The 12,048-nt window shown below is 43.5% G+C and overlaps 1 protein-coding gene and 1 long non-coding RNA gene across 5 annotated transcripts in view; one reads left to right on the plus strand and one right to left on the minus strand.

Annotated features, from left to right (window-relative positions):
• The window catches only part of LOC127051112 (uncharacterized), a 49,325-nt gene that overhangs the window by 14,047 nt on the left and 23,230 nt on the right, over positions 1 to 12,048 (plus strand). The window lies entirely within an intron of this gene.
• LOC127051051 (acyl-CoA (8-3)-desaturase-like) overlaps positions 1 to 12,048 on the minus strand; it is a 34,840-nt gene that overhangs the window by 11,820 nt on the left and 10,972 nt on the right. For both annotated transcript variants that reach the window (XM_050952908.1, XM_050952909.1), the window contains exon 7: positions 5,639 to 5,715. In XM_050952908.1, the coding sequence (XP_050808865.1) occupies positions 5,639 to 5,715 (77 nt within the window). The remainder of the gene's footprint in view (positions 1 to 5,638; positions 5,716 to 12,048) is intronic.

The raw sequence follows: 12,048 nt of genomic DNA on the forward strand, positions 1-12,048 counted from the left end.
TGGTGAGTGGTTCATATCAAACAAGTCTCTGAAATGAGAGATTTCCAGAACCAGGATTATCCACTATTAGACATAACCTGCCACCCACATCTCACTCTCTAGGGAGTTCCTCCCTTTGTAGTGAGGGATGGAGCTTTCTATCAAAGTGAAAATGCCATGGTCACAGAATAGTGAGTGAGAGGCAGATTCAGAGACATTCAGCTCCCAGTTAGTCAGAGCTTTTATAGATGGTAATGAATAGGGAGCATGCGCAGAGTTACTAGCGTGCAGTAAGCTGACCATCGTGCACACAAGAGAAATTTGGTCGAGGGGCATCAAAACTTTCTTTAATTTGAAAGCTAATCACAAAATTCACTATGGAGAGATGATCACCCTGACATAATTTAGTAATATCCATCTTCAAATGTGTACATAAATAATAATTAATACTCCAAATACTCTGTTATGAAACAGTTGCTATGCACTCAGTATACCACAAATGCAAGGAAATAAAAAACTAAAACCTACTGGTAAATAGCTGTTTATGGAAACACATTTGGCCTCTATCACAACTACTGTATTCCACTGCATACAAGCTTCATTGTGCCCCCTCTAGGGATGCCAGTATTCCAGCACCCTCTTCTACAAACTTCCTTCACCAAACATGCTACGCTATACCAGAGCCTCTGTCATAAACAGATAGTTAAGGGTTAATGCCTCTTTTACCTGTGAAGGGTTAAGAAGTTCACCTTGCCTAGCTGACACCTGACCAGAGGAACCAATGAGAGAACAAAATGTTTCAAAAAGAAGGAGGGAAGTTTCCTTTGTTTAGTTAGTTTTCAGTTTCAGCCGGAGTGAAAAAGATCAAGAAACCAGCCTCTTATCAGAGTAGTGAGTTTTAGAAAGGAATAAATAGGTTTATGTTTATTTTCTTTTGTAACTTTTCTTGGTGCAATTAGGGGAATTATCACATTGGGTATTCTTGTGTGTATTAAGGTTTTTGCCCAGGGGAACATCCTGGGTTTTCAATCTATTGTCTGTGATAGCTGGTATGCTGTCTCCCAGAGATTTTTTTTCTTTCTTTTACCTTTCTTTTCTTTAATTAAAAGCCTTCTTCTTAAGAACCTGATTGATTTTTTCCCTGTTTTTTAGATCCAAGGGAATTGGATCTGGACTCACCAGGGAATTGGTGGAGGAGTCTCTTAAGGCTACCCAGGGAGGGGAAGGTTTTGGGGAGAAAGAGAGTGTTCCAGGTACTCAGAAATCTGGATGGTGGCAGCGAGACCAGATCTAAGCTGGTAATTAAGCTTAGAAGTGTCCATGTAGGTCCCCACATCTGTACCCTAAAGTTCAGACTAGGGGTGAGACCTATGACAGCCTCCCTTCTGCTCTCTTTCCTCTCAATGCTGCTCCCTGTGGATGTTTGGTGTAATAGTCTGGGTGTTTGGAGGGAATAGTTTGGTAAAGGGGGTCTCGGATGGTTTGCATCAGTAGGGGGTCAGAGTGAAGGTTATGATGTATGTGGTCTGTGGAGATGGTGACCAGAAAGCAGGAGACGATTACATTATTGTCATGGATGCAATGAAACCTGGATTAACATGAGTCATTGTTTATCTGAGATACTGATGTCACCCAGGCCAGAACAATAAATCTTGGAAACTCCAGTCCCAGTCCTAACAATAGGAGAGTGCCAGTAGGATAGTGCCAGTATTCATAAAATCCTTTAGCTTAAACTTGCAAATCAGGTGATCACCGTGAAATGACCTAGGACTTGATGATCAAGGTTCTAAAGGAACTTTCAAGGGTGATAGGACCATTGCAGAGAAACTAAATGAATTATTTGTATCAGTCTTCACTGCAGAAGATGTGAGGGAGAGTCCCACACCTGTGCCATTCTTTTTAGGGGATAAATCTGAGGGACTGTCCCAGATTGAGGTGTCATTAAAGGTGGTTTTGGAACAAATTGACAAATTAAACAGTAATAAATCACTGGGGTCAGATGGTATTCACCCAAGAGTTCTGACGGAACTTGTATACGAAATTGCAGAATTACTAATTGTGGTATGTAACTTATCATTTAAATGTACTGCAGGATAGCTAATGTGATGCCAATTTTTAAAAAGGGTTCCAGAGGTGATCCTGGCAATTACAGGTTGGTAAGCCTAACTTCAGTACCAGGCAAATTGGTTGAAATCATAGTAAAGAACAGAATTATCAGACACGTAGATGAACATGATTTGTTGGGGGAAGATTCAACATTTTTGGAAAGGGAAATCATGCCTCACCAATCTATTATAATTCTTTGAGGGGGTCAAACAAGTATGTGGACAAGGGTGATCTAGTGGATATAGTGTACTCAGATTTCCAGAAAGCCTTTGACAGGTCTGAACAGGTCTGACTACCAAAAGGAGGCCACCGGACAACTCTCCAATACCAAATTCTACAGGCCACTTCCCTCAGATCCCACTGAGGAATACACTAAGAAACTGCACCATCTACTCAGAACACTCCCTACACTAACACCGGAACAAATCAACATACCCTCAGAGCCCCGACCAGGGTTATTCTATCTACTGCCCAAGATCCACAAACCAGGAAATCCTGGACGCCCCATCATCTCAGGCATTGGCACTCTCACTGAAGTACTATCTGGATATGCAGACTCTCGACTCAGACCCTATGCCACCAGCACTCCCAGCTATCTCCGTGACACCACTGATTTCCTGAGGAAACTACAATGCATTGGTGACCTTCCAGAAAACACCATCCTAGCCCCCATGGATGTAGAGGCTCTCTACACAAACATCCCACACACAGATGGAATACAAGCTGTCAGGAACAGTATCCCTGATGGTGCCACAGCACAACTGGCTGCTGAGCTCTGTGTCTTTATCCTCACACACAACTATTTCAAATTTGATGACAATATATATCTCCAGATCAGTGGCAGCGCTATGGGCACCCGCATGGCCCCACAATATGCCAATATTTTTATGGTTGACCTGGAACAATGCTTCCTCAGCTCTCGTTCACTCACGCCCCTTATCTACCTGCGCTACATTGATGACATCTTCATCATCTGGACCCATGGGAATGACACTCTGGAAAAATTCCACCACGATTTCAATAGCTTCCACCCCATCATCAGCCTCAGCCTGGACCAATCTGCACGGGAAGTCCACTTCCTAGACATCACAGTGCAAATAAGTGATGGTCACATTAACACCACCCTATACCGAAAACCTACCGACCGCTATGCCTACCTTCATGCCTCCAGCTTCCATCCCGGGCAAATCACACGATCCATTGTCTACAGCCAAGCACTGAGGTACAACTGCATCTACTCTAACCCCTCAGACAGAGACCAACACCTACAAAATCTCCACCAAGCATTCTCAAAACTACAATACCCGCACGAGGATATAAGGAAACAGATCAACAGAGCCAGACGTGTACCCAGAAGCCTCCTACTGCAAGACAAATCCAAGAAAGAAACCAACAGGACTCCACTGGCCATCACATACAGTCCCCAGCTAAAACCCCTCCAATGCATCAACAGGGATCTACAACCCATCTTGGACAATGATCCCACACTTTCACAGGCCTTGGGTGGCAGGCCAGTCTTTGCTCACAGACAACCTGCCAACCTGAAACATATTCTCACCAGCAACTGCGCACCGCACCATAGTAACCAATCCATGCAACAAACTTCTGTGCCAGCTCTGCCCACATATCTACACCAGCGACACTGTCACAGGACCTAACCAGATCAGCCAGGCCACCACTGGTTCATTCACCTGCACATCCACCAATGTAATATACGCCATCATATGCCAGCAATGCCCCTCCGCTATGTACATCGTCCAAACTGAACAGTCTCTACGGAAAAGGATAAATGGACACAAATCAGATATTAGGAATGGCAATACACAAAAACCTGTAGGAGAACACTTCAACCTCCCTGGCCGCACTATAGCAGACCTTAAGGTGGCCATCCTGCAGCAAAAAAACTTCAGGACCAGACTTCAAAGAGAAACTGCTGAGCTTCAGTTCATCTGCAAATTTGACACCATCAGCTCAGGATTAAACAAAGACTGTGAATGGCTTGCCAACTACAGAACCAGTTTATCCTCCCTTGGTTTTCACACCTCAACTGCTAGAACAGGGCCTCATCCTCCTTGATTGAACTAACCTCATTATTTCTAGCTTGCTTGCATATATATACCTGCCCCTGGAAATTTCCACTACATGCATTTGACGAAGTGGGTATTCACTCACGAAAGCTCATGCTCCAAAACGTCTGTTAGTCTATAAGGTGCCACAGGATTCTTTGCTCCTTTGACAAGGTTCCTCACCAAAGGCTCTTAAGCAAAGTAAGCTGTTATGGGATAAAAGGGAAGGTCCTCTCATGGATTGGTAACTGGTTAAAAGATAGGAAACAAAGGGGTAGGAATTAATAGTCAGTTTTCAGAATGTAGAGAGAAATAGTGGTTCCCCCCCAGGGGTCTGTACTGGGCACAGTCCTATTCAAAATATTCATAAATGATCTGGAAAAAGGGGTAAATAGTGAGGTGGCAAAATTTACAGATGATAGAAAACTACTGAAGATAGTTAAGTCCAAAGCAGACTGAAAAGTTACAAAGGGATCTCACAAAACTGGGTGACTGGGCAACAGAATGGCAGATGAAACTGAATATAGATAAATGCAAAATAATGCACATTGGAAAACATAATCCCAACTATGTACTCAAAATGATGGGGTCTAAATTAGCTATTACCACTCAAAAAAAGATTCTGGAGTCATTGTGGATAGTTCTCTGAAAACATCTGCTCATTATGAAGTGGCAGTCAAAAAGCTAACAATGTTAGGAACCATTAAGAAAGAGATAGATAACAAGACAGAAAATATCATAATGCCTCTATTTAAATCCATGGTATGCCCACATCTTGAATAGTGCATGCAGATGTGGACGCCCCATCTCAAAAAAGACATATTGGAATTGGAAAAGGTACAGTGAAGGGCAACTAAAATGATGAGGGATATGGAACAGCTTGTGTGTAAGGATAGATTAAAAAGATTGGGACTAAGTGGGGATATGATAGAAGTCTATAAAGTCTTGACTGGTGTGGAGAAAGTGAATAACGAAGTGTTATTTACTCCTTCACATAATACAAGCACTCGGAGTTACCCAATGAAATTAATAGGCAGCAGGTTTAAAACAAACAAAAGGAATTACTTCTTCATACAACACAAAGTTAACCCGGGGAACTCTTTGCCAGGGGATGTTGTGAAGACCAAAACTATAACAGGGTTCAAAAAGAACTAGATAAGTTCACTGAGACTCATCAAAGGCTATTAACCAGGATGGGCAGCGATGCAATACCTTGCTCTGAGCATCGCTAGCCTCTATTCACCAGAAGCTGGGAGTGGACGACAGGGAATGGATCACTTGATGATATCCTGTTCTGTTCATTCCTTCTAATGCACTTGGCATTGGCCACTGTCAAAAAACAAGATATAGGGCTGGATGGACCTTTACCCTGACCTAGTATGGCCATTCTTATTTTCCTACTAATGTTTGAAGGGTGCAACACCTCATGTGCTCCTGTGTCCTTCAAGGTTCTTGTACATCCACAGTCGTGATTAGGCAGCACTTACCACCCAGTCTTTTCTCTGGATTGTCTTGTGGAATGCAAAGTATTGAAAGTAGACAGGAAGCGCGAACGGGAGAATTGCTGGAAAAGGGAAAGTGGAGAACATAGAGACACTATTAATCACATCATCTAAACATTGATGCCACCAAAAAGAAGGGGTCAGCTGCTGTTTAACATCCTCCCTGTTTACTGCTGCAATAGTATGTATTTCATTATCACAGTAAGATGTGAATACATCATCTTGTTTCTTTCCAAATCCAGAACAGAAATACATACTGGCCTTTTCAGCATCATTATTGATAATTTTACCACCCTTGTCTGATAATGCAGCTCTACTCTTGCTAAGATTTCTGTTGTTCCTGATATATTTTTAAAATTCTTTGTTATTGTCCTTAATGCAACACATCATGGATTTTTGTTCATTGATAACTTTAGCTTCCTTTATCAAATATCTATTTAACAACTGCTAAAATATAGTCATCACTCTCGACATCACCCTTTTTCCATTTATAATATATTCTTATTTTTTTTATTGCTGCATTTAGTTTCTTAACCAGGATGATTTTTTTTTAAATTGAGGAAGCTTTCTTTCATGAATGTACAATTGTGGGTTTCTTGTGCATATAGTAACATTTTCTAAAACAACTGCAAGTGATTATTCACACTGTTTTGTTTAAATTTCCTCCCAATAAATTTTGTTTTCAGTTTCATAAAATTGGCCAAGTCCATCTATTACTGGGACTATAATCTGTTTGTACATAATGAATGTAAAGTAGATCATGCAACTCAGGCAACTACTAATTCTTCTTCAAGTATATGTCACTAAGGCTACCATTGTAGGTGCATATGTGCCTTGTGATACTGAACTTCAACTATGTTCTGAGTTGCAGTGTCTGTTGGAGTCACACATGCTTCCTTGTGTTACCATATGACAGCATAAAGGGCAGAGCAATCATGAGCTTCCCTCAGTTCCCTCTTACTGCTCATTGTAGGAAGACAGAATTTGGACAGTGTCCAATCTGCTATTCGTTAGCAAACTTATCTTTCAGTGTTTACTGAATTCTGTGAAATTCTGCCTTCATTTAACCCTTTTTTCTAATTGGATTTTTTAAAAAACAACCAACCCAAAACATCCAAATCGAGAACCCCTTGTACATCTTCCTGTATGGCAGGGTGAGGTTTAATATCTGTTCATTGTACACCATTTTTATGCCTTTGATTGACAGCCATGGCAGATCTCTATTCTATGCCAAGGAAGGGCACATCCCAACAAATGCTCAATTTGCCTCTCCTCACCCTAGACCCAGAAATACGTGAAACTCAAATTACATTTCCTTGGCCAATCTATGAAAGTCACATGTTATCCTGGAGAGGTCCACAAAGATGGAACTGAGATGACTAACTCATGGCAAGTTTCCCTGTAGGCAGGCATCATACCCTGAGTTTGAGCAAGGAGAAGGGAACATATAAAAGGCATAAAAATCCATGACACTGGCACTGGGATCCTTGATATAAACTGCATTGGTACCGGTGTCCTTAACAATGGCAGGTGCTGACACCAGAGCAGGCAGATCTGATGCTGTGCCTTCTGTTATGCAGGGTGCAGGGAAGCAGACCCACTTCAATCATATGCACAGATCTTGGTGTCCATGGGATTATCTTGCAGGGAGGATTCAAAGTGCAGCTCCAGAGACAAACCATCCAAGAGCACATTGACATCAAGTGCTGCGATGAAGTGCTGATTGTGATGAAAGCCCAGAAGACACATCTGGTACTAACTCCATTGCTGAGACCCAGACTGATACTGACACTGACACTTATAAGCAAGCACATTTTGTTACCTAGATACATACTGAGAGAGAAAAACAGACATTTCTTCTCACTTCACATGAAAACTGGGATGACCATGTCCCCTCCCCCCCCGTACTGGGACCATATCCAATGGCACCACCATTCCAGATGTACTTTTTATCACCGTCTCCTAGCTGCTCCTTTGTCCTATACTGAGGGGAGAACTTTGTCCCCTCAGGCTAGCAAGGCATGATACAGGGAGTTCCAGAGATGCCCTGTTCAGTGTACTGCTACACAAATGGCAATGGGCTAGGACAGCACAGCCTGGCCAATATCCCTACAACACACCTCCTTGGCTTCCTGGGCTTTACTGGGGTCCACCCTCCCACACATCTAGAAGCAGATCCACACCACATGCCTTAAGGAAGATGGGGAGGTCTCAGTCACTGGTAACTTCTGTGGTTAGGGACTCATGAGTAGGACCCCATGAGTAGGCAGAGAAGATTCTGGAGACAACAAAAAGTCTCCATCATCACCTGAGACAGCATTCACATCACCGACACTTGCTGTCTAAGACTTCAAGGCCTTCCAGGACTTGCTTGCACGAATAGTGTAAGATACTGGGAGATATTTTCCCCAGAAGCGGGGAAAACATGGATGGTGACATGCCTGGAGGCATAAGTCATGAAAAGGATGCTGTGGGGCTTGGGGTGAGTTGGGTCTGGAGGCAGAGAAAACGTCTCTGTTCAACATCCTCAGCTCCTTGGCTGTATGAATTGCTTTCATAATAAACTGGGGCATACTGAAGCCAGCAAAAGCATTATGACACTCCAGCCTTGCTTACCCCAATATTGAAACAAGTGGAAAAGTATTTATCAAATGCTGCCCAAAGGATTTGAACACTTTTATACTCAACCAGCCCCAGGGTCTCTAGTTGTGTCTGTGGTCCAAGAAAAGATCAAGTCCACCAAGGGTATGCTGAAAGATGAGGACACCAAGAAACTGGACCTTTTCTGTTATAAGCATATTCATCTTCCTTCCTCCAACTTTGTATCACAAACTACAAGGCCTTTTTGACGATTGCACTTATTTGACATAAAAGGGCATTATAGTTCCCATCCAAACTCCCACAGGAATGTGGGGAAGAGCTGAGGAAGATCATCAGAGAAGATGAGATGGTAGCAAAAATAGTACTGCAGGTGGCTATGCAATGTCAGATGCAGCCAGCACATCCATGGCCATTGGTATTACAATACTGTGTGCCTCTTGGTTTCAGGAATCTAGTACTCTATAGGCAGAAGAGGTGACTTTTGAGGAGATGAAGCTTTTTAGCAACAAGACAGGTGAAGTACTCTAGTCCCCCCAAGGATTCAAAGGTGATGCTGAGCTCATGTGATAGGGTTCACTCACTAAAGTGGTGCTTCCTGTCAGCCATCTCGGGGATTAGCTCTCTTCACCAGTGCGCCCTCTCCTGGTGGTGACTCTCCCATCGTCGTCTCTGCCTCCAGACCCAACACAATCCAAGCCCCACAGCGTTCGCTTCATGACTCAGCCTGCCGGGCATTTCAGCATCCATGTTTTCTCCGCTTACAGGGGAAAGTATCTCCCAGTTCTGCAGTCCAGCCACTTCCCCAGTTGTGAATGTGGAGGGATGGGGGGAAGGACCTGGGACTGTCCACTACTCTGGGTCCCAGCCCAGGGACCCTGTAGATAGCAGCCTCCTGCCTCCTCTCTTTAACTTCTCCACCAGTGCTCCTTAAGTTTCCCATGCCACTTCCCTGCAGCCCCAGCACCTTCTGCACCATCTTCTCAGGGCCTCGAGCCTGTAAATCCCAGCAGCCAGTCAGGAACTCTCTCTACTTCCCCTGGTCCCTGCTAGCAGCTGCTCTGTCCAAGATATTGTCCTCTTGGAGTCCACGAGGAACCCAGTCCTCTCCCCTTGGGCTCTCCAGCAACTGACCCTCCTCTGCCCTGCAGCTTCCTTTTATGTGAGCCCTCTGGACCCTGTTTGGTTGCTCCGTGCAGCCTTTCTCTGATTGGTTGCCCACTGTGCAGCCTCCCTGGGCTGCTTTTAATCCTTTCCTTGAGAATGCAGGGTGAATGTTCCATCACAGTGCACCAGAGAGCTACATTGCAGTATCGTAATGTGTTTAACCTAGAGAAGAAGGCTGAGGGGGATGACATGCCAGGGTATAATCCAGACTAATGAGTAACTGTGTCGCCCCTGCCCTCCTAACCTGGAATGCCTTTTACAATGCTTTGCTGGTGTAGCCTCCTGTCTGGACAGTTCATAAACAGTCTCCAGCATACAAGTCACTCTAGCTATGTCTCTGTGTGTGCAGCCAGCCAGCCAGCCACACCTTACCAGCCTTGATTATACTGTAGAGTTATCCCAATTCACTAGCAGTCTTAGATTTCCCCCCACCAATGTCTGTCTTCTACTGCTCAACCCTCTCCTGGACAACAGAAGTTTATATAAAGTCCATTATAGCTTAATAGAGATAATATACACACATTTTGTTATGCCAAACAGAGCTTCACAGACAATTCAATTTTTAAACAAACTGAATTAGGAAAAGCAATAAAACCAGTTTATTAACTACAAGGAGAGATTTTAAGTGAGTACAAGTAATGAGGCATAAAAATCTGAAATGGTTACAAGAAAAATAAAGATGAAATGCAACTGGTGCCTAATGTAACAAATTATATTAAATTCAAAGCAAAGTTTTCTCACCACATGTTCTTGGCAATCTTACTGACCAAACTTCTTTGATTAGGATCCCTTCTCCAGTTCAGTGACTGCTTCCTTCGTCCCTTCTGGTGCAGTGAATTAATGGGTAAAGACAGTGAGAGAGGAGTGCTGGCTTGGGATTTTTTTCACTCCTTTTTATTGTGTCAGTCCCCCTCTTTCGGAAAACATTTCCATCTGAGATCCAGGAGACAAAGAATCCATAGGGGAAGTTTTTAAGAACAGATTAGATCAATACTTGTTGGGTATTATCTAGTTATACTCAACCCTGCCTCAGCACAGGGGGATGGACTAGATGGCCTTTGAGGTCCCTTCCAGATTTACATTTTCTGTGATTCTATAAACCCTTCAAATTCCAGCCTCAGCAGAGACCAAGAATGCAGTTTCAGAAGCAGGAGATTTGAAAGGAATGTTAGGAACCACACTGAGACCATTTCAGAGCTAACTTCTGAAAGTTGCCTTGTCCCTTCTATTGTGAGTGGCCTGTGATAACAGTTAACAAATGGGTTCTGGTTGTCATCGCCCATGCCTGCACCAGCCACTTTCATTCTTTGCCTGCTACCCAGGAACCTTCCTCGTCACTCTTCAGGGTTCTTCCTCACAAGAGACTGTTGTAAAAAGAAGTCACCTTGTTGCTGTATCTAGGAGTCATATAGAAGGTGCTGCAAGAGTGCAGGGGAAGAAGCTTCTCCAGTTATTTGTTGATTCAGAAAAAGAAAGGGGGTCTCTGTCCTGTTATAGACCTGAGGAGAATGAACAAATATATACATGGCTTCAGATTCAGGCTCATAACTGTTGCCTCCATCTCTTCAAGCTCAGGACTGGCTCTCAATTTACAGGATGCATACTGGCACATTGTCATCCACCCAGAACACGGGAAGTACATGAGATTTATAGTTGGGCCAAATCACTACTAGTACAAAGCATTCTCAGAGTGATTCATCTACCATCTCATCCTAAAAAACAGTTTTTTTGGTGGCCATCTCTTTGGCTAGAAGAGTGAGTGAGCTCAGCCTCTCCTAGTGATACCCCCATGTGACAGTCATTCCCAAGGTAGCTTCCATATTTCACTGAAACCTACTAGTTCAGTTATCAGTATTCTTTCCAAAACCACACTGGGCAGAAAAGCAGAAGAAACTACATATTCTTGAGGTACCTAAAGCTCTTCATTATTATCCTGATAGGTCCAAATCTTTTATAGTGTTCCCTTGTCCATCTGTGGCTATAGCCAGCTGCTCCAAGGACCAGGCTATTTCATCGCAAAGTCTAATATAAAATAGATAATGTGTCCCACTGTGTTACCAGGTGGCCTGTGTACCAGTCACACTGACTACTAAAGCTCATGTCATCATATCTCAAACGACATCCTCAACCTGCTTCCAAAATGTGCTGACATCTGATGTCTGCAAGGCCACAACATGGAGCAATCCACTCATGTTTGGCTAGTATTATGCACTGGACTTTGCTGCTAGATTACATGCCAAATTTGTAAGAGCAGTACTCCAATCACTATTTGACTGATGCACCTCATTCCCCTCATTTGGACAGTGGAATCCACACTGACACACACATGAAGAGAGAATGGTTATTTATCCTCAAGTATCTGTGGTTCTTTGAGATGTTTTAGTCAATGTGGATCCCATGGGCTCACCCTCCGTCCTCACTTTCAGAGTCCTCAGCAAACACTGGCTTCGAATTGCTGGTTGTAGCCTCTCCACTCTTCATGCCCCTTCATGGCAGCTTCAGGAGACACAGGGCACAATCATGGCACCGATGGACATTGCTATTCAGAAAAGATTGAGCTCACACATAAAAAGTGCATGTAGGTCCTTTTCTGCAGAACTGCTGCCCAGCCATTCGATCTCTAGTCTGTA

This window comes from Gopherus flavomarginatus, chromosome 5, assembly GCF_025201925.1.
Source record: "Gopherus flavomarginatus isolate rGopFla2 chromosome 5, rGopFla2.mat.asm, whole genome shotgun sequence".
NCBI lineage: Eukaryota > Metazoa > Chordata > Testudines > Testudinidae > Gopherus > Gopherus flavomarginatus.